The sequence below is a fragment of the Lycium barbarum genome, chromosome 9 (genome assembly GCF_019175385.1).
Source record: "Lycium barbarum isolate Lr01 chromosome 9, ASM1917538v2, whole genome shotgun sequence".
NCBI classification, from domain to species: domain Eukaryota; kingdom Viridiplantae; phylum Streptophyta; class Magnoliopsida; order Solanales; family Solanaceae; genus Lycium; species Lycium barbarum.
Genome location: NC_083345.1, coordinates 12472261 through 12496201, shown reverse-complemented (window position 1 = coordinate 12496201; position 23941 = coordinate 12472261). Strand labels below are relative to the sequence as shown.

Here is a 23941-nt window from a genome sequence, read left to right as displayed (position 1 = left end):
TTATCCTTCAAATCGCTGCTGTGAGAGATTACATAACGATGGGAAATTATATGATCTATCCAAATGTTGTGTTAACCAGAGGTCTCAACTTGAAGTCCTGAGTGTTAGGATTTTGAATCCCAAATCCGACCATTGTAAGCAGGTTCCCAGGAAAGATTGGAGAGTCACAGCTGGACCACTTAAATACCAACCTCCTTAGACAGAACCTACTTACACCGTGATGTAAGCGAAGAATAAATAGCACACACATATTTATAGTGGTTCACCCTCAATGTGAGAGTTACGTCCACGTTGCTGCTGCAGATCTTATTAAAGAAGAAATATTACAAGTGTTTACAACACTCAACCTCACAACCCCAATCCCAATTACACTCAAGAATTTTTTTACTAAAAAATTCTCTCAAAGACTTCTCTTACTTAAGCCTTTCACTAAGAGTATTTCTCTTAGATTTTTCTCTCTTTGGGATGTGTTGTCTTCTTCAATTTTTGGTGTATCTAGCAAATGAGAAAGCTTCCCTATTTATAGGTATTAGATGAACCTATTGATGTCATTAGTGACTCAAGCAAACACTTGACAATTTGCCAAAGACAAGGAAGATGTTTTCTTCCTCAAAACAAGGGAAGTGTTTTCTTCCCTAAAATAAGGGGATGGACCCAACACTGAGTACAGAAAAAACCTTGATAGAGAGCAATTCTCCCAAATTGACCATATGCAGCGCGAAATCGGATTCCTATGCGAATATCGGATATCGGACGGGAAACTTAAAAAAAAAAAGTCTAGTTTAGAGAAGTAGGCTAAAGTATTGGAATCTGCTTGAGTCCGAAAGGGTAGGAACAATTTCTAACATCATAGTCTAGAAAAGAAATTGGAATGAAGGCTTTAATTCGGCTATCAATGCCAATTTCGTCTCGCATGTAAAATTCTCAACACGATTTCGAAGTCCATGGCGGTGGAACAGGTAAGAGACTACGATCTCTTCTCCCTTTGTGATCAAGTTTTGTTTCATTTGAATTATGTGAAGGACGAAAATTAGTTTGTTGATTATCTTCACTACTTACAAATTATGAGAAGTGGGAATATTTTCTTTTTATAACCGTGGTGTCGGGGCCAGTTTGTGTTCACCTCGACTATTTTCGCGGGCACCTGCCACATTCACCAGCAACATATATCAGGTAATTATGTCCACCAAGGCTAGGACATTTGGAGAGATAGCACCTAGTGTTTTTGTCTCTACTGAGATTCGAACCTGAGACCCCATTGTGTCTTGGCTGCTAAGTAGGAAATTTAGATAGGCATGGGACAAACTTGATCCGTTCAAGTTTTAAGGTTTTACTACTTAATCTTTGTACTTTAAAAAAGTTATGTGTGCCATTTTATTAATTTTTAAATGTAATTCTATGCTCTGCATCAACAATTGATGTGTACAACAGACTTCTCAGTCATTAAAATATCTTCTGCTGCCAGCAGCTAGCATGTTATCAGCTTCAAAAGGTATGTTGTGTCTACAATCAGGAACAAAGGACCAAGATCTTAAATGACCTTAGAAAAGTTTATGAACTGGCAACTACTATCTTAAAACTATGTCTTACTAGAATGTGCTGAAAGGTCTATATACACCTGTTAAGTCATCTTGTAATTGTATTAGAAGAATTTTGTACAACTCTTAATTTGAAAACATAACATAGGGCAATACAAGTGGTGAGCAATAAAAGAATGCAACATCAATCAACCATTTAATAACAAACTAATATTATTGGAACTAACTAGCTTATGAAAAAACATATATTTAACAACTAAATCTACTCATTTTAACAAGGCTTTCAAGTAATTCAACCTGAGATAATTGAAGATTGGTCTCTCTGGGACAGATATGTACTTGACAACCCAGCCAATTGGCCAAGATGCAGCTGCAAATCCAATGCAGATTCCCCATTGACCCCAATTCAACCTCTCTGTATTTGCAAACTTCTTTAGACACTCCACCATCACCATTTGGAGAACCAAAGTTATTCCGATGATTGCCACAAACAACTTGTTCTTGTGTATTCCCTTAAAGACATTCTTCTTCTCCAGGCTTCGCGCATTGAATTCATTGAACACTTGGCAAAGAACAAACGTGTTGAAGATCAATGTATCGTTTACCCTCTCGTTGACACCAAAGATCGATTTGCCTTTGAATTGTAAGGTCAATAAAACAACAATCTGATATAAGGCCTGAACTATTAGATTCCTCCACATAACGTTGGTGATAAGTGGCTCAGTCCTACCAACTGGTTTCTTCTTCATGAGTTCCTCGGTTGGCTTCTCTGTCGCAAGTGCTAGTGCCCCTAATGTGTCCATGATCAAATTTACCCATAGCAACTGTACTGCCGTGAGTGGTACCTCTCCAGCTGAAACAGCTGCTACAAAATTGATCACGAGTGCAGCCACATTTACTGTGAGCTGAAATTGGATGAATTTCTGGATGTTGTTATAGACACATCTTCCCCATTTCAGAACTGTGGCAACTGAAGAAAAATTGTCATCCAAGATGACAATATCAGAACTCTCTTTAGCTACTTCAGTGCCCTGAATTCCCATAGAAAGTCCTATATCTGCTTCCTTTAAAGCTGGTGCATCATTCGTGCCATCACCTGTGACAGCGACAACATGACCTTTCTTTCTCAAGCACTGCACCATTAGAAGTTTGTCAAAAGGGGAAGATCTTGCCATCACGCGAATATTCTCCACTCTCTCCATCCGTACTTCATCTGTTAGGTTGCGAAACTCTTCACCTTCTATGACTGCTCCATCATCTACTTCTTGATTAGGATGAAGAATCCCACATTCTGTGGCTATGGCTTTTGCAGTAAACACATTGTCACCAGTGATCATCTTGATATTCACACCAGCATTTTGACAATCTTCCACAGCTTTCTTTACGCCAGGACGACATGGATCTTTTAGGCTGACAAATCCCAAAAGAATAAGAGAGTTGTCTGGAACTTTTCCATGCATATGTTCATGATCCTCCTGCTCAGCCTCTGGTACTTGCTTCTGTGCGAACGCGATACAGCGAAGGCTGCTGGCAGCCATTCCTTCAATTATCCGATCACATTCTTTCTTATCTGATTCCTCTAGAGGTTTTATGTTCCCTTCTAGATCATAGTAATGAGAGCACATTCTTAAAATCATTTCAGCAGCACCTTTCCAATGTGCATGAATTGCGCCATCAGTAATGTTCTTGATCAGGACGCCACTCTTCTTTTTCTCCGAATTGAAAGCTTCCACGTGAAGAATGTTGAAATTTCTTTTGACTTGATCCATATCCATGTTCAGTTCCACAACAGCCCACGAAAGAATAGCTTTTTCTGTTGGGCTGCCTGAGAACTCAAAGGTGGAACATGGTTCGGAGGACTTGAAAACACTACCTGTAGTGTTTAATCCAACCCCTAGATGGAATAGTTCAAGAACTTTTGCTGAAATTGTTGTATGACTTTCTGCCTTTACGTGATCTTTGCCTAAGAAAAACTTTGTCACAGTCATCTTATTTAATGTTAGAGTACCTGTTTTGTCAGTACAAATGGTGGTGGCAGAGCCCATAGTCTCACAAGCGGAGAGTTTCCTCACCATTGCCTGATCAGCCATCATTCGCTTCATTGAATAAGCCAGAGTAAGTGTAACAGCTAAAGGCAATCCTTCAGGAATCGCGACAACAACAATGGTAACAGCAGCAGCAACAATTCCCACCACAGCATTGATCACATCATCTGATGATGTCTTGCTCCCGTTGAATTCTTTGTTTCCATTCTCATCTTTTGTGGTCCCGGTAAAGTATCGTATCAATAGGACAACAAGAACTAAGAAAGCAACTAGCAGTCCAACTTTACCTATCGATGAAGTAAGCTTGTTGAGTCGTTCTTGGAGGGGTGTTTGCTCGTTAGAATCACCGCTAATTGTGCTCATCATTTCACCCCAGGTCGTGTTCATGCCAACTGATGTCACAAGCATCATGCCATAGCCATCGGCAACCTTAGTGCCAGAAATTAAGAATGGATTTTGGCTAAGGTTAATCTTAACATGATCACTTTCCCCTGTCATGCTAGATTCATCCACTTGTAAAGAGTGACCTTCTACCAAAATCCCATCAGCAGGGATTTGATCTCCAGTCTTCAAGCAAATGACATCTCCAACAACGATTTCAAATATGGATATCTGTTGGCGCCTCCCCTTTCTAACGGCTTCGACTGGAATATTTGTGCTCACTTTGGAGAGCTTATCAAATTGTCTGTTTTGTCTAAAGTTACTGATAGACGAAACAGCGATGACAAGAAAGACGGCAACAAAAATACTCCCTCCATCGTACCATCCTTCTTTTGGTCCATGCTCCTTAATTCCAAATCCAAGAGACAGAGCAGCACAGAGCAAAAGGATAATGATGGTGGGATCTTTGAATGATTCCCAAACAAAGATGAAGAAACTTTTAGTAGGTGGTTTACGATACGTGTTGGTTCCAAAAGCTTCATGTCTATGTGCAACATCTTCTGGATCTCCATTTATACCATTAGTCGTGTCACTTTTGAGAGAAGCAGCAACACCTTGTACACCTCCAAGGATAGAAAGTTTTTCAACACTTTTATCTTTGACAAGCTTAGCTAGACTTGACTGATCAATGTCTGAGAATAAAGGGTGTTCTTGAACAACATCAATGGCGATTCTATCAGTCGATATACGAGCTTTTCTTGGACGGTAGGCAGCTCCATTCAGTGCTTTAGTGCTGGTCGTCTTAGTTATGAAAGCTCTCGAACAAAAGATGGTGGCAAAAGCTAAGTGCCACCTTTTTTGGCTGGAGATGTTATGTTTGGCTGGCAAATCAATTGCAATGTTCATGCAGAGGCAATGCAAGTTTGCTTGAAACATCATGGATAATCTTTCTATAACAACTAACGAGGAGAAGTATTGTTTGTAATTACTGTAGTATGTAGTATATAAGGACAAAAAGAACTTGGCTAGTTTATGGAATAATTAAGCTTAAAGTAGTTGTTTTGATATACTGGAACAAGAAAAGGACAACTAATGGAAGTGTGGATGAAACGGCTAAGTGTTTGGAACTGGATTGACAAAGTTGGATTTATGGACATCCCTTATATAAGTCTATGCTTGTACGCGTTAGCTGTTAACTATAACGTCGGGTTGTTGACTTTAGCTACGTTTCCACTTGCAGTCATACATGTTCTTTGCAAGTTTTCAAGCTCCTTCCACGCTATTGGGGTTCAGATTATAAAATAATAATCCTACTATATCGCAGTGAATTTTACCGAAAAATGGTATAAGGTATATTTGGTAAAATTCTCTACGATACAGCAGAGGATTTTTCTTTTATACTCCACATATAATTGTCTATAATAAGTGTAGATTAGTCTGAAAAAGAAAGTGACATGGTACCACTATCATAGGTTAATTCACAATGGTTACTGAACTTACTCTCTTTATAATACTAAAATTATAAATTATTTTTTGTATCAGTAAAGTTAATAAGCTACTCCATCTGTTTCAATTTATGTGAACCTATTTCCTTATTAGTCCGTGCAAAAAAGAATGACTTATTTCTATATTTGGAAACACTTTACCTTTATGCAATGATTTATAGCAACACAAAATATATGTGACTCATTTAGGACCACAAGTTTAAAAGTTTTCTCTTCTTTCTTAAATTACATGCCCAGTCAAATGGTTCACATAAATTGAAACGGAGGGAGTATGTGTTAGTTGCCCAGAAAATACTAATCACCGGAAAGTCAAATTTCTGACGCTTGAAAATGATATGTCATGGCGTCACACCATCATTTTGTCCATCGTGTACATGCCATGTGTGAAACTTTTTATTAAAAAAATTCATATGGTCACAACTTATATTTTAAACATAAATAATTAACACAAAATAAATTAAAAGAAACGAAAAGGAAAAATGACTTGCTGCGAATTATGTGAACAAAGGAGAATTTTTGTTTTTTAATTCGTGGGAGAATCATATGAACAAGTCAGTAACTACGATTTTTTCAACTTCGACGTACATATAATAGAGAATTATGAGTTCGATATTGTTTGGAGCTCTTACAAGTTTGTAGAGTAGAAATTTTAGGTCTTCATCCTGTTAAACGAATTGAGAAGATAGTATACAAATTAGCTCTAAAATTTAATCACCATTTTTCAGAAAATCAAACTCTAAAGGTAGAGATAGTCGGTAATGGGCAATATTGTACATGACTATGTAATTACCTTAATTCAAGTTCTTATATATATAGTAGTATTTGTTAAAAGGTTTTAGTCCGAAGGATTTTAGGCCCTATTAGTTTATAGTTAATATTAGTAATTTTGTTATCTCTACAATACTTTAATATATATGAATTGTATATGCACTTAAGTATTTTGATATGACATTCAATATTTTTTTAATAAGTATTAAATATCATACTAAATAACAAAAAAGAAAATAAAACATATATCGAATATGAATATCAAATTTGTTTTTTATTTCGATACGATAATTCGGTATTTACAAAGTATGAACACCCATAGTTCAGAGAATCTGTAAAAGAGAAGAAACCCAAAGAGGTTTCTTCAATGGAAGCAATTTATGAATTAATAATTGCTATTCTGAATTTCCAGGATATTTCCCAACATTATCCGAATATATGCTATTTTTAAAAGGTGCTTTGCTGACTTCTTAAGTTTGCATGGAGATGTAATTAATGTTCCTTTTTTTACCCATAACTTGGGGGATAAATATTCTTTAATTTAGCATTGATTCATCAACTTTCAACTCCCTTCGCTGTGGTTTCCTTGGTGTTCTGTAGGATTTTAAAGGTAATATTCCTCAAGTTTTAGTTGGAGAGTACATTTAAAAGAAACTATATGTTTCTCAGCAGTACGATCATCTCTTTTTAAATTTTGAGATTAATGAAAGTTACACAATTATAGTCTTTTCAATTGACAGATTAATCATTGATGTATAAGTAATATATTCTTTTTTATGAAAAATTGCTGTGCTGATGATAAAGAAATGACATACTAACCAAAGCTATATAAGGTCGACTGTATTATTTAACGTAGCCATTAAGATTATTGCATCGAAATCTAATGCAGCTTCTTTCAATGTCGACAATGTGTATCCGAGTATCGTAAAAAATGCTACAGCTAATTTAATTCATTTATTTGTGTCCAAGCAATGTTTGAGAGACAACCAAGCTCTTCGAAGTTTCCAAACAATGTTTTTTTTTTTTCGCTTTCTTTTTTTAATCCTCGGGGAAATCCATAGCAGCTGCCCTTCGGACGCACTGAATAACCTGCTCAGTGACGTACACGGGATTTTTTGTAAGCAGTATTAATATTTAAAGAAGCAAAAACATAAATAAAATACTATAATGACATCATATCTTAAAAAAATAAATTTAAGCTGAATTACAAAGTAAAATGTCAATTTTATTTAGATAGACTTTAGATAAATTCATAAAATTCAACTCCAAAAGAAAACGACGAATGTTTTCAAGAAATTTCAACTAGAAACAAAAATGAATTTTTTTTTTACATTTGAAAGAGCAACACACAACAATTTTATTCTCAAAAAATTACAAAGTATAAAAGAAAATTGAGTAATTGCTTCAAAGTTAGAGTTATAAATTGCTTGAGTAATCCAATTTCACAATATTATTAAATTATTTATTGACTGATACGGTCATATGCTCCTTGTTAGGTAAAGATTCGCAAGTTCCAGCTCGGTTTAGATATTGTTAGGTAAAGAATCGATTGGTAATTTTGTAATTAGAATGAAGGTGGCTCAGTTGGATGAGTTTCTCTCTTTTAAGCAAGTTTCGTGGGTTCAAGTCTCTTTGACTTCTTTATTAAACAAGCCACCAAAAAAAAAAAAATAGAAAACAGGACCTCAGGGGTGCTATTGAGGCGCCACACCAATGAGCTACAGAAGCTGTAATGCTAAGCTTTGTCATATCTCTAATATTTAGACTGATACTTCTTTCTGCATAGTATTATTCATATATAAATAAATAAAAATTCCCAGGGGTGCAAATGACACTATTTAGATACACGTGGGTCCGCTCCTTGGACATGCTCACTGTGTAATAGCTCGCAAACCACATAGGATATGTAAACCGTATCAGGTGAGCATGGTGCGACAAGCTCTGATTGAGAGCTGGTGAGGAAAATCGATCGCAGGTCTCTCATGTGGGAAATCACTCACCCAACCAACTCGGTCAATCCTTGTGAGTATTTTGCTTTCTTGTTAAGTATGAAATTTCTGTTTTTTACAAATAAAGTTGGTGTATAGGGTAAATTACGTGGAGTCCGGAACCAAAATGACCAAAAAAAAAAAACCTTTTGAACCAAAATACTCCAACAAAAAAAAGGTGACAAAAGTACTTTTAGCGCAGTAATTTACTGCGCTAAAGGACTTAACAGTAACGGCGCGATTAAGTCCTTTAACGCAGTAAAGTACCACGCTAAAGGTACCTAGTAAAAGAAAAAACTATACAACAACAACAACAAGCCCAGTAAAAAAAAAAATCTATAACGCAGTAAAATACTGCGTTATAGAAACAGTGAAAAAAAAATGGCCAACTTTATTTTTTGCAACACTTAATTGTTTTTTTTTCCATACTTTGACCAATAATTAGTCGCTTGTCAAGACTCCGAAACGTCAATATTTTATATAGAATCTGATATTTTTTTCTGCGTACAATAATGTAGGCTCAATACATCAAGGATACGTAAACGTTCGAATCGTCATTTTAGGAGTTGACAAAGTGCTCGAAGTAAGTTTTATTTGAGAACTTTAGATTTAAGAGTATTTTAGTAAACTTTATATGTCGAGAAAATTAGTCTGCTTTATTTTAAAAAATTGAAAGCACAAAAGTGAAATTAACATTCACATATACATTGCTCCGGGATTTTTACGTTGAAATCTATTGCGTATCATGATATTATAAGTAAAGAAAACTAAAAACTTCAAGACAATTTGGGGGAAAATTGAAATTGAATAGGATAACAAGTGTTCTTTTAAAAATCGGTTGGCCAAACCGCTTTTTGGCCGTTTGTCCGCGTAGATCTCGAAAAAATACGCAAGATAAAAAAAATTGTGTAAAAAAGACATCCCAGCACAAAGTTATGATCATCTAAAGTTTGACCACTTTACAACTAGTTTTTCACCTTATATTTTTTAGAATTAGATTTATATTCAAAATAAAGTTATGTCTTGATTAAAAAATAACACGCTTAAATCAAAATCTTAAAAAACAAAACACTTAAACCTAAAGTTTCCAAACAAAACTTACTTCGAGTGCCTTTTCAACCCCTAAAACGATGATCCGAACGTTTACGTATCTATGATGTATTGAGCCTACATTATACTCCATCTGTTTCAATTTATATGAACCCATTTGATTGGGCATGACATTTAAGAAAGAGGGAAGACTTTTGAAACTTGTGGTTCAAAATAAGCCTTGAAAATTTGTGTGGTTGTAAATCATTCATAAAGTGAATTTGTTTTCAAATTAGGAAATAGGTCATTCATTTTGGCACAGACTAAAAAGGAAATAGGTTCAAACAAATTGAAACAGAGGGAGTAGTACGCAGAAAAAAAATATCAGGTTCTATATAAAATATTGACGTTTCGGAGTCTTGACACACGACTAATCGTTGGTCAAAGTATGGAAAAAACACTAAGTGTTGCAAAGAAAAGATTTATTAAAATAAGATGTTGCGATCTTTTTATGAAGAAAAAAAAACACGAAGTGTTCCTTAAGTGTTATTTTTTAATGCGTAACTTTATTTCGAATATGTTGCAAAAAAACAAATCGTGTAAATTGGACGTCCGAGCGCAAAAAATCGCGTATATTCGAAATAAAGTTACGCTTTAAAAAATAACACACTTAAATCTAAACCCTAAAAATAAAAAACTTTAAGCTAATGACAACAAGTCTTCAAATAAAAATAGGCGTCTATGTATATAGAACACTTAAACATAAAGTTTTCAAACGAAACGTACTTCAGGCACCTTTTCAATCCCTAAAATGGCGATCCGAACGTTTACGTATCCTTGATGTATTGAGCCTGCATTATCGTATGCAGAAAAAAATATCAGGTTCTATATTAAATATTGAAGTTTCGGAGTCTTGACACACGACTAATCGTTGGTCAAAGTATGTTAAAAAACACTAAGTGTTGCAAAAAATAAAGTTGGCCAATTTTTTTATTATTATTATTGTTTCTATAACGCAGTATTTTACTGCATTATAGATTTTTTTTTTTACTGGGTACCTTTTGGCGCAGTATTTTACTGCATTAAAGGACTTAACCGCGTCGTTACTGTTAAGTCCTTTAACACAGTAAATTACTGCGCTAAAGATACTTTTGTCACCTTTTTTTTTTTGTTAGGGTATTTTGATTCAAAAGGTTTTTTTGGGTCATTTTGATTCCGGACTCAATTACGTTCACCTTAGATAGCTATTTGATTAGGTACCTAGTATATATTCCACCGGAACAAATATTGAAAAACTTTCCCCATCTAAATTAGGCAAATAACAATAATTACTCAAAATTAAGATTTGAATGTTGCTCTCTGCAATTTTCAAGCACTGCATTGACGATTAGGTCATATGTGCAGGGGCGGATTAACACTTTCGGCAAAAACTTACAGTGTAAATATGGGGTAGATTTTATGTATTTATATACATATATATTCACTTTTGAATACCTTGAACAAATGCAAATAATTAGCTCAAGTGGTCTAGGGTATTCAAAATTGTCTCTAGCATCCTAGATTCGATTCCCAATAACAGCATTATTTTTTATATTTAATTTTTGTTGTTTTTTCCGAACTTCCTGAGTGAAAATCCTGGATCTACCACTGCATATGTGTGATACAAAAATTCACTTTGGAGAGATCTAATAGTGGCACTATTGTTGTTCTATGTTTAATGCTCATTTCACCGATCGAGTTAGATTGGGTAAATACTTGATTATATCGTGTCGAGTGTTTTGTTTACACTTATAAATAATGAAGTTTATCGTAGCAGCTCAAAAATAAAGTGAAAGTATATAACACTTATCGATAGTGTATATATTGGTTTGGCGTAAACACTCGGTGTAAGTAGATTATTACCTAGCAACGTCTCGTACCCTAAATTAAGATGCAATAACTAAGGAATTTAAGTTATGTACTTCATTAATGTAAGGAATTTTACATCATCATGTTATAATTTGTTGGAGTAGGTATTTATTTTATTTTCAAGATTACAAATCTCACATTTTAAAAAAAACTTACATATACATATTCTTTGAATGACCCTATAATCAGTGGCGGAGCCACTTGCAACCGAGGGTGTTCATCCGAGCCCCTCGGCAGAAAAAAAATATTGTTTTTACAAGGTTAAAATTATTTTTTATGTATATATTGTAGATGTTGAACCTGCTTAAGCTTCTTCGTATGTTTACTTTTTTATATTTTGAACACTCTCGGTGGAAATCCTGGCTCCGCCACTGCCTATAATATAAAAAGTACACTCACGATATATATCTATATATATATATCTATATATATATATATATATATATATATATATATATAACTTAAACTCATAAATAAAAGTGAAGTTAATAGGTTATCTTGAGGGTACAGATTTCTAATCATTGGACAGCCTTATGGAATTTTTTAATCCAATACCTGAGGAATCAAGCAAACGGATCCAATTTTTCCAAAGGTTTTTATTCTTACAGTAGAGACACCCTCGACTTGGTTCCACATAATAGAACAATGAATAATTATCCTGGAAAATAAACATTAGTCTCCCGTTAGTACGTCGACTAAATGATTCTTAAATCCCTTACTTAAGATTTGAGCTTTCTATGATGTCACAGTGCAAACGTCATCAGAATAATTCTTGGGGTTCTTTTACAAGTTTGTTAACAAATCTTTCTAAGAAGTTTACTCAAAGAATTTTTGTTGCTATAATTTATGGACTGCATGTATATCATGAACTGTTCGTCCAATCGGTCAAATGCCGTCACACAAAAAATAAATAGGACTAACTACTAAGTCTATAAATATTGATGAGAGGACGTTATCCCTCATTCAAATTACTCTTTATCTATATATATATATATATATATATATATATATATATATATATATATATCAAGATAAAGAGTAATTTGAATGAGGGATAACGTCCTCTCATCAATATTTATCTTCGTACCATTTTGAAGACGAATTAATATATAATTATCCTGGGATAGTTATATATTCTCGGATTAGTACGTCACGTGAATGATTCGAACTCCCTTACGTAAGATATTGAGTTTCAATTGCTATCAGATAGCCAATGTAAATATTTATCCACATGAGATATTTACATCAAATTAATTAAACTTATCATGATTGTGTATTTGTGTGACTCGTGAATAATAATAATATACATTATCTAACCACAATTAGGTGGTAGAACAGATTATACAAACATATATCATGTATTTATTAATTTGATGTAATCACTCCATGTAGATAAACTTTAATCGATTGACAACCTCATTAGTATTTTTAAGCTTTAATTTATTTATTTTTAATAATAACCCTATGAATTGTGTTGTATTCTTTTAGCTTACATTTTGGGAAGAATAAGGGAGGGGAAAGGAGACGGAGACCTAACATAGAGAAAAAATAGAAAGACAAAGTATGGTGAGAATCATGCTTTACATGCATGATGCAACTACTACCATACATTTTCTAAGGTCAGTACATTTCACTATCAGTATGCTCAAGGACGCACAGGGCCGACCCACCCTATTAGGAGGGGGTCATGTCCACCCTAATCTTATGAATTGTGTTGTATTCTTTTACCTTACCTTTTGGGAAGAACAAGGGAGGGGAAAGAAGACGGAGACCTAACATAGAGAGAAAATAGAAAGACAAAGTATGGTGAGAATCATGCTTTACATGCATGATGCAACTACCATACATTTTCTAAGGTCAGTACATTTCACTATCAGTATGCTCAAGTACGCACAGGGCCGACCCACCCTATTAGGAGGGGGTCATGTCCACCCTAATCTTATGAATTGTGTTGTATTCTTTTACCTTACATTTTGGGAAGAACAAGGGAGGGGAAGGAAGACGGAGACCTAACATAGAGAGAAAATAGAAAGACAAAGTATGGTGAGAATCATGCTTTACATGCATGATGCAACTACCATACATTTTCTAAGGTCAGTACATTTCACTATCAGTATGCTCAAGTACGCACATGGCCGACCCACCCTATTACGAGGGGGTCATGTCTCCCGTAATCTCAGGAATACCTTGTACATATATGATGTATATATCTAAAAGAATGTATATGTACTTAAAAGGACCTCTAAGAGATATTCATTGATTTAGTGCATTTGGTTGTTGTGCCCCTTAGGACCTTATATGATACCTAGGTTTGAGTCTTGCTTGCAGCACCTTTATTTCTATTTTTTATTGAGTTTGTTTTGTTTCCGTTCTAAACCTATTTTCGTTTTTTCCAATTTTGAATTTTATACTTTAGACTACTACTTTACCAATAACTTAGCATAACTATTAAGTTTTCAAAGAGTTGCACGCCAAACTTTCACATAACAAGTAACATATCTATATTAAGGCAGTGGTTATTGGTGCCCCCTCTGCGTCAAAATCCTGGGTCCGCCTCTATACACACATATATAACTACCAATTAATTGTAATTTACAATTTTGATCCTTATACTCGTAAATTCTCACAAATTTATGAAATTTAATTGTATGTTGAACTATTTAATTAGCTATGAATTATTGTAAATTTATATTGTTAATTCATGTTTTGAAAATTATTAGTTCTAAAAATAACATAATTATAAGATATTTCCAATAAAGAGACCAAAATCACACATTTGAATTAGTTAAAGGTTAAATATGCTTAGCAAAATTTTATAAATATTATAATCAAAATTCATGAATAACTAAGTGAGAAAAAAATGCTATTATCCCATTATTATAACGTAGAATAAGAACTTTGGAATTACTGTGAAGAAGAAAACGAGGCACACTCCTCGTCAACCCCAGTCAATTTTTCCTATAGTCCATTCAACCAAAAATAAAAAACAAAAACAAAAATTGGAATTGGAGTTGGCCCTCGTAGTATCATAATTTCTACTATAACCCATGCTTCGTAACAGTCACTAATTTAAAAAAAAAAAAAAAAAAGATGGATCCAATCTTCTATAATAGTAGGAATGACAAAAAAAATTAAGGTGAGACTCACTCTTCTATAACAGAAAAAAGAGATAAAAAATTAAGGCAGGGTCTACCTAAAGAAGTAGGAGACAATTGCTAGGAAAACAATTAAGGTGGGATCCACATGAAAAAGTAAGAGACAATTGCAAAAAGAAAAAAATAGGGTATTTAAATAATGATAATAAGCTCAGAAAATGGTAAAGGTGCGCTTAGAGAAAATGTAACGAAGAAAAGTTCGAGAAAAAAGAAATAATGGTTTAAATTGAACACAAAAATTGCTAAAGAAGTCATAAAACCAAAACATTTAAAACTTATACCTTTGGGTATAAGTTTAGACACATACGTCTCACACCAATAATGAGGAATAACATCGAGAAGACGAAATATAAACGGTCTTCTATAATAGTAAATTAAAAAAAAATTAAGATCGGGCTTACTCTTCTATAATAGTAGAATTTTTTTTTTTAAAAAATAAGTTGATGTCCATTTTTCTATAATAGTACAAATTAAAAAAAAATAAGGTGGGGCCCACTCTTTCATAATAGTAGAGATAAAAAAAAAATTAAGGTGAGATCCACGTGAAGAATTAGAAGATCCACCTCCTATTCATGTAAAAACAAAAACAAAAAAAAAAGTGAGATACCATATGTGTGTTGTGGGTCCTACCAAAACTTTCACCCCATTTTTTAGGCTCATTGTCACTTATGTCCTTATTTTGTGTTGCTTTTTAATTTTTGTCCCTCAAAATAAAATTAAAAAATAAAATTGTGGGGTATATGTTGACACCCAATTTTGTTCCTCCTTTATTCCAATTTATTTTCACGAGCTTCTAAATTTATTGACGAGCTAAACACTATTATTATTTTTTATTGCTACTACTATCAATATCGTTACTTTCATTTCACTATTTTACTATCAATATTACTAGCATTACGTTATCACACATTTTGATACAGTCCGTCGTCATTTCATTTCCGGATTCGGACTCGTTAGATTAAATATTTATTTTTTACACCAACCACATGATACATATTATAATATGCCAAACAAATGGCCCAAATCCGACCAGCCCATTATCCTACACTACCCACTTGAGAGATCAGCCCACACCCGTCCAGCCCAACAAATACTTAACCCAGCCCATTACCAGCGACCCGACCGACCCACTACAATCCCTAAATCTCTTCCTCAGAAAAGAGAGAGAGAGCTCAGCCGCACCTCTCTGGTCTCTCTCTCTAACCCCTCTCATTTCTTTTCCTCTTCTAAACCAAGAAACAAAACCCCTTTCAACCATGGCAAAGTCAAACAATACCATTGTCGTGCAATACACAGTCCCTCTCTCACCTTCAACGAAATGGAAAATCTCAGAAGTCCCTTTGTGCTTAAATCGGGTGGGATAGTTAATGGGTTGTCACGGGTTCTTACAGCCCAACGTTCGGATTTGAAAGATTCCAACTTTAAATCCCGCCCAAAAACGAGCAAAACCCTAGTCATACATTCTTAAGTCATCAGCCGAGGGGGAGAACACTGGTTAGAGAGACAGATTTTTCTTTCTTTTTACAAAATTTCGAGTTTCTTTTCATCTGGTCTTGAACTCTTCAAATCAGAAAAACGCTTCTTCGATTAACTTTCTTCGCTGCTCAGCAAAACTTGAACTTCAACAGAGACAGAAGTACTTTAATTTTGACTCGAGCGTCGAATCTGTCAATACGAGAGTAGATTCGAGGTTTTGACGCCCCACTTCACTGCACCCGCGAGAGGTAAACCCAATACCTTTATTCGCTCTGTCTTCCGTTTGAGATTGTGGCAAAAAAATGAAATATGTGAAATAAATGATAATGAAATATGACTACTGTTTTTTTTTTTTAGTTTGGTATTCTGTTTTCTTTTGTGTTGCGTTTGAATCATGCTGTTGAAGTATTATGAGGAAGCTCTGCTTATGTGATTCGCATTCTCGGATATTGTAAAAATCATATTCGCTTGTTTAAATTCAACGTTATATTTTCTGGCTGCGTGTCGTCTAAAGTATGAGTGTTCGACAAATGTTCGTGAGTGTTCTATGTGTTCCAGAATTTTTGCCTTATGCATTAAGAGATTAATTCACATTCCCTTCGTGTATTTACAGGTCAAAACCTTATTCTGTGTTATGTCGTAGAATAGTCTAAACTCGTGTTGAAAGTCTGTTAAATGCGTGAGTGAATCCCATGAGGTGGAAATTTTGTTAGGGTTTTATGTTTTCTGTCAATCTGCTTCTCCAAGTCTTTTAATGTGTCTTGTTTGATATGCCTAACTACCCATGTATGTTTGATAGTAGCTAAGCAATAATATCACCTTGGTTAACTCAGCTTAGTTCCTTCCCTTCATTGTGTGATCAGGCAGCTTGGTTTATTGTCGAAAATATATGGTCTGGCTTTAGTCATTGATGTTAGTTAGATGATATTTTTGGGAATTAAAATTTGAAGTTTGAGAGGGATGTGTTAAAGAAATGCTACCTGTTAAAATGAAAAACAAAAAAGGTAGAGAAAATTTCTAGTGTTATATATCATAAGGTGTTGGTTAATCAGTTAACAGCATATAGTGTTGTTACGTTTGTAGATGTAGCAACTCCTGGCAAGAAAAAGCTTTAAATTGAATAGCTCACACTTAATGGGGAATATAGGATATTGAGAAGTTAGCAATCCCATATGATCCAATCAGACGTGATTCGACCTTCATGACACTACTCTGTTACGCCTTTGTTGTTGTTCTTTGAATTAAGCTCAGTAGTGTTGTTGTAGAATGGGTGTAGATTGAGGAATGCTTAGGTTCTAATTACCCGACGATATATGACATCCTAGATCTTAAATTCTTTTCAACCCCAGTACTGAAACTGTCTTTTGCCCCTTTCTTTGCTTTGCCTATGATCCTCTATTTTTACAAACCAACAGCCACCTTGAAAAAGGATACGGGCAGAACATATTTCAGTTTCTGGTTTTGTTCTTTTGACCCTGCATACACAACCCACTGGTCTGCTTTAAATTTTACATCATATATGGCTTGCCTCTCTCTATGATCTGTTAGTGGGCTGGGATTTATTCCGTTAGTCATTTAAATTTATCTAGGCTGCCATTATTTATGTGATGTTTTTTATCTAAGTTTCGGTTGTTGCCTTTTCTTTTTATATATATTTGAAGTATAGGTCTCATAAGTCCTCACCGTACTAATCCTTTTCTTTTCATTTTGTGCATGACATCTCGCATATGAGTTGGACTCGTCATTTCCCGCATTCGGTGTTGGGCTTTAGCCCAACGCAATTTCTCATCTTCCCTCAGTCCTGTCCGCAGCAAGGAAAATAGAAAACAAATTCTGGGCTAAAGCCCAATAACAAAGCAGATCGTAGCAGCAAAAAAATGGGCTAAGCCATTCCCAACAGCAGCCCCAAAATGGGCTGAGCCCATCTCATTACATTTTTTACATCTCTATTTTACTTTATTGCATTTAACTTTGTATTGTTTTGACTAACACCTCATCTTACTCTTGTTCTACTTAGCTTAGATGAATTATAGGAGAACTAGCATAGGTAGTGTTAGAAATAACAGGTAGTTAATTCAAAAGGAAACTAATAATTAATGCCACAAGTTTCATTCTCTTCTATTTATGTTTAAACTATTTATAGTATTTACAATATTTATTTTCATTAGAATAATTGATTTTTTTAAAATAGTAAGCCTACACATTTTGAGTTAAAAGAATCAAGATTGACTTTTACTATCTTAGAAATTTTAAACATTACAAATTTTTACACAAACGTTAACTTATTTGAGAAATAAAAAGGGCAAACTAGTTCTGTGGATAATTTTTTTACTTTAGCTCTTTTTCAATACTTGACACATATATTTGTTAAAACAACCTTTACATAATTTATATTAAACTATAGTCTTTCTATAGAAACTTTAAACTTTACCGATATTAATCTCACAATAACGTTTTTAAATTTGTTAGTCGGCATAACCTGCTTTCTCCAAATATTTATAAAATGTTGTACAAATCCATACTTTCCTTGGTTTATTTATAACTCATGTCTTTTTATACAAACTACTATCTCTTTCACAAATCTTATTTAAAACAGCATGTTCATATTTTTATTATAACTTTAGCAACACCCACAAGATATTTTCTTAAATACGTAAAATATTATATTTGCATTCTTAGCCTAATTAAATTTGAGTCCGGTCGGATTAACCATTATTAATGGAATTTAGAGGATGCTTAATACCTTCCCTCTAGGTTAGTTGAACCCGTACCTAGAATCTTTTTGGTTTCGTAGACTTTAAAATAAAATCAACTTTAGATAAATAACTTTAATAAACTTTAGGTGCCCTAATTCACCGTAAATAATTAGGTGGCGACTCTTAACTTTAAATAATCCCGGAATTACCGGGATGTTATAAACTATTTTGACTCCGGTTAAAATAGCATAATAACAGTATAAATTTATATTTCTGCATCATAATATCTCACAACATTAAAAACTTATGGCCACTACACATAAAATTTACGAAAAATAACAATCTATGTCTATTTGGAAAAAATATTTACCTGAAATGACTCATATTTTTAATATTACCCAAAATAACCCTTTTATACATTATTATACACTTTTATATAAGATTGACACATTATTTACAATAAGTGTATAATGTTGTATATCACGTGTATAAACACTATTGTAAAAAAAAGTTGTCTATACATATGTAAATTAAAAATATAATTACGTGGATATAATATTCTATGTTGAATTGTATATTATTGAAATTATTCCTAAAATTAATCGCCAAAGGCAAAAATTAAATACCAGCCCATTTGAAGGACAATTCGTGCAATTTCTTCCATTTTTTTGTTTTTAATTTGCAATAGACAAATTCCCTTTTTTAAAACTAAATTATGTAAATGCATGAGTTGAAGAAGTGGATCGTCAACCAAGGGCAATTTGGTCAAAGCACTTGTCATTGAATAATTCCATTAGTTAAAAGTAGAATATTACTGTAGCTTAGTATTAAATATATTCGTACTTTCTCCATTTTGCCCCTGCTCATAAAAATTGCATCATAATAGATGATGTCATTTCAATTGGTAGGTATTAGACCACATGTCACTTTTACACTCCTTTTACTTTTCACTATTTTATCATGCTCACATAATTCCACTTAATAGACAAATAACATTTGTGTATATATATTAATGTTCATCTATATATATGCATCGACAATGTAAATTTATGTATGTTTATTAGCAATATAAAATATTTATACTATCACTATCCAATACATAAATTTTTATAATTGTACACAATTATATACATATAAATACATTATATAATCTAAAATGTTGGGTCCGTACACAGCACGGACATACACGGTCTAGTAAGGTTGAATAAGACCCAACTTCAAAGTTGTCCTTTTTGCAACTGCACCATAGTTTCTCAGTAGACAATTAGATGGCCCACTATTTCTTTTCTGGAAATTAAAAAATCTGGCAAGGACCTCGATGTTTACATTCATTATATGGAATAAAATTATATATGACAACTGTAGTAGTTTCCCTCCTGTAATCCAAGTGAAATTTGACTAGCAGCACTAGTTGACCTGGACAAATGTTAAAATATGCGAAGTTGCGATTTACCCTAGATAAGCGAATTTCTAAACTTTGGGTTAAACTTCTAAATATATTAAGACGACCATATGGCTTAGAAGACTCAGGAGATTTTAACAATAATGTGAATAAAATGTTATAATATGTATGTTAAATTGTATTAACAATGTAAAATAATTTACTCTTGTATATAAATTAAAACCATTTTCTTTACTAGCACACTCTCATTTTGGGTGTGGGAAACAAGTGAATGAATATAATTCAAGGCAGAGATGGATTAATGATTTCGAGTGGCTGTTAATATTCGGGTTCAGGTGTGGGATGCATGCATAATATGGATTGGAACCTTTTATTGTCCTTATCCTTCCATACTAGCATGTCTTTTGAGTGTTGTGTCGGTTATCCGTCCATATGAGTATGTCTTAGCATTACACCCGTAGGATTTTGCCATTCAATATCTGTTACTATCTGTTGTTTTTTATACGTCGATTATCGTATTATTTTGTTGTAGTTACTGTTAAGAATGTTTTATCATTCTTTCTATATTATTTTGCCATGGCTTCGTCACTTCCGTTTCTTCTTTTTTTCTGAACTGCTTTGAACTCATTTTACTTGAGCCGAGGGTCTATCGGGAACAATCTCTCTACCTCCAAGAGGACCCCATTTTGTGGAATTATACTGAATATGTGTTGAACCTTGTATTGCCAGCTATATTCTATAGTTTTATGTCTGAAGTTCGTATAGTTATGCCTGAAATTTAGACATATAATAATATAACTTCAAATATGTGTCTCCGGTTAGGTTTCAAGCCAAGCTTCACATGCATGTCTTAAAGCAGAAGTACTTGTAAATGTTTTTGAACTTTGGCTATGAAATAAATAGGGATCCAGAATCAGTTATCGGTCCAATTGTGCCAAAACGTTAGGGCAATTTGCACGATTGTCCTTATTCGAGGGTGGTTTTTAATTTTTGCCCCTCAAATTATTCGAGGGTGGTCTTTAATTTTTGCCCCTCAAATTGTTGGTCCTTAATTTTTATCTTTCGCCTAAAAATTCATAGGTTTTGGGTTGGAACCCTTCTCAGTCAAAAATCTTAAAATAAAAATAAAAATATTGCAAGGTAGAATTTGCCTGCAAAAATCTCCCTTAAGGTAGAGTTTGGCTTAAGGTAGCAAACTCTCCCTTAAGGCAGAGTTTGGATGCAAAATCTACCTTAAGGTTGAGTTTGAATCCAAAACTTTGCCTTACGATTTAATTTTTTAATTTTTTTTATTAAGCGGAGGTTCGAACCCGAAATTCAGGGGTTTTTAAGCGAAGGGAAAAAATCAAAGACTAGTGCCTTTGAAGGAGAATCCAACAAAGATAAAAATAAAGGGAAACTTATAAAAATCGCCATATTTTGGAAGATTCTAACCAATTATAGCTATTTTTATATTTACCATTCGTAGTTACCTTTAGGGTTATTATGGATGTATTTCCTTCTTGTTAAATACATGTATTTTTTTCCTTTTCTTTTTTTTGGACGAAATTCCCTTTTTTTTTTTTGGTGAAATTCTAGTGCCATATCTGGATGGAATCTTTTGAATATGGAAAACATAATAACATATCCCACAAATAACGTCTTGTGATTATATCTTGCCTAGTGTGGCACGATTCTCTTTCATAACTCATCGTATTTGAATGTATTTCAACAAAATTTCAAATACACTGTGTACATTCAAATAACATATGATGCCAAAGAAAGAATAAAATCAAAACCGGTCGGATCTTCGGCGAAATACAAAATACCACTATATTTACACAAAAAAAAAATACATTCAATTTTTTTTTTAAATACACTATATTCGGGTATATTTGATTATTGTATTCAACTTCTTTTAAAAAATACATTGTATTTGGGTGTATTTGATTATTTAAATACACATTTTTTCCTTCAAAATACAAGCAAATACAATAAAAGTACACTCTATAACAAAAAAATACAAGCGAAATACAACAATATCACTGCATTAACACGAAAAAAAGATGAAAACATTTAAAATCCTTTTAAAAAATACACTGTAATTGGGTGTATTTGATTATTCAAATACATATTTTTCTCCTTTGAAATACAAGCAAATACAAAAAATTACACTCAATACAAAAAATACAATCGAAATACATAAATACCACTGTATTTACACCAAAAAAAGATGAATACATTCCCGTCACAAAATTCATCAAAATTAAGAAAACTGATCTTTGCATCAGTTAAATACATTAAACTTATATTTACAATAAAAAAATGACGAGAATACACTTTAAATACACTCAGTTTCTAAGATACAAGTAGGAGTAGAAGCCATGAATTTCGGTCAAATACAAAAAAATACACTTAGTTTCTGAGATACAAGTAGGAGTAGAAGCCATGAATTTCGGTCAAATACAAAAAAATACACTCAGATATGATATACAAGAAGGAGAAAAAGCCATAGATTCCGGTCCAATCTACTAATAATAAACCTGAGCTTCCATCAATTACATCATCCAAACTAGTTAACCCTTTACCCGATTCAGATCTTTTCCACAAATCCTTTAGTAAAACACTTCGTCGGAAAATCAAGAACCCCGGTGCCGGAGTAAGGTTAAAGAGAGGTATTAGAGGTGCTATAGTCGGCAAAAGGAGCAGACCTACTGCACCTTTACTATGTTAGAAGTATAATGAAGATGTAAATAACAATGTTTGTTCCTTGAAGGATAAGTTTACAATGGAGGTTGGTCGGAAATTTAGAAGTTTAGTTTATGCTAGGAAGTTAGCTGCTGGACTATGGAGGCTTCAGTTGCCTCAGAGAAAAAAATATTGTAGCTTTAGGTTTTTTCTAATTTTGGAGGGAAGAGAAAAGAGAGAAATACAAGCCATAAATCTAATATATTTGGTATAGCTACGAATGTTCAAAATCACTATAGTTATTAAATATAAATAAATTAAAAAATAATTACTATCCATAATTACAGATAACTATGCTAAGTAACTATTCCTAAAATGAAACAATCATATGTGGTGCTTTTTACTTGGGCCATTAATTGTTGGACCTGCATGAGTTATTGGGTATTGATATGGGCTAAATCAAGTTGGGCCATCTTGAAAGCCACTCTACAGAAAAGTGGGCCGGCAAAATCCAACTTACCAATCTTCATTTTTTTTGCACGGATTCCCTTCAAAGGTCTTTAATTTTTGTCCTTTGCTTAAAATAGTGACCGACATATTCTGAGGTTCTGGGTTCAAACTCCGCTCAATAAAAAAAAAATCGTAAGGCAAGACTTCGGGAAAAGTCTGCCTTAAGAAAAAAAAAATTGTGCCTTAAGGCCTAACTTTTCCCCGAATAGGCCTAATTTTGCAACGAAACTCTATCTTGCTAATTTTTTTTGACTAAACTGGGGTCCGGACCCAGAACCTCAGGATATATTAGGCGAAAGACAAAAATTAAAGACTAGCAATTTGAGGGACAAAAATTAAAGACCACCCCCTAATAAGGACAATCGTGCAAATTAACCCCAATGCTGAATAAATTCCCTAGAACTGTTCTATTTTTTTTTTTTTAATTTTAGAAATTTTTAAGAAGGTTTAGTTCAATGCAATATCCTCATAACAGAGCAATTAGAAGGAAGTTTGTTTTTAAAATTCTTTAAGGGAAGTTCAATGAAGGTTGAGTTTAAATTATATACGGAGTACATTGTCAATTTTTCAGGTTTATATAAAAAGGAATATTGCAGAATAAACTACTCCATCTGGAAGAAGTTTGATACAATCAACCATTATATACCAAAGGCATTTACATAGTATATAATAGACTCAAGACTTCAACAACCCTCTTTTAAAAGGTACTCCAATTGATCAAAGGCATTGGTCCACATGTTATTTTATACCATGTAAAAAGAATCCCAGAATTCCAAAGGAAATGCTGGAAATGATGATGAGTTTGGCACTAACATTCTAAACTTGGCCATCTTTAGATTCGAGTTAAACTTTAACACGAAGAAATCTATGAAA

The 23941-nt window shown here is 33.5% G+C and overlaps 1 protein-coding gene across 1 annotated transcript; it reads right to left on the bottom strand.

Moving 5' to 3' along the window:
• Positions 1-1769: 1769 nt before the first annotated feature.
• LOC132610620 (putative calcium-transporting ATPase 13, plasma membrane-type) lies at positions 1770-5096 on the bottom strand. Its single transcript, XM_060324936.1, has one exon. The coding sequence runs from the start codon at positions 4901-4903 to the stop codon at positions 1805-1807; it is 3099 nt and encodes a 1032-aa protein (XP_060180919.1). The 5' UTR covers positions 4904-5096; the 3' UTR covers positions 1770-1804.
• Positions 5097-23941: the final 18845 nt, after the last annotated feature.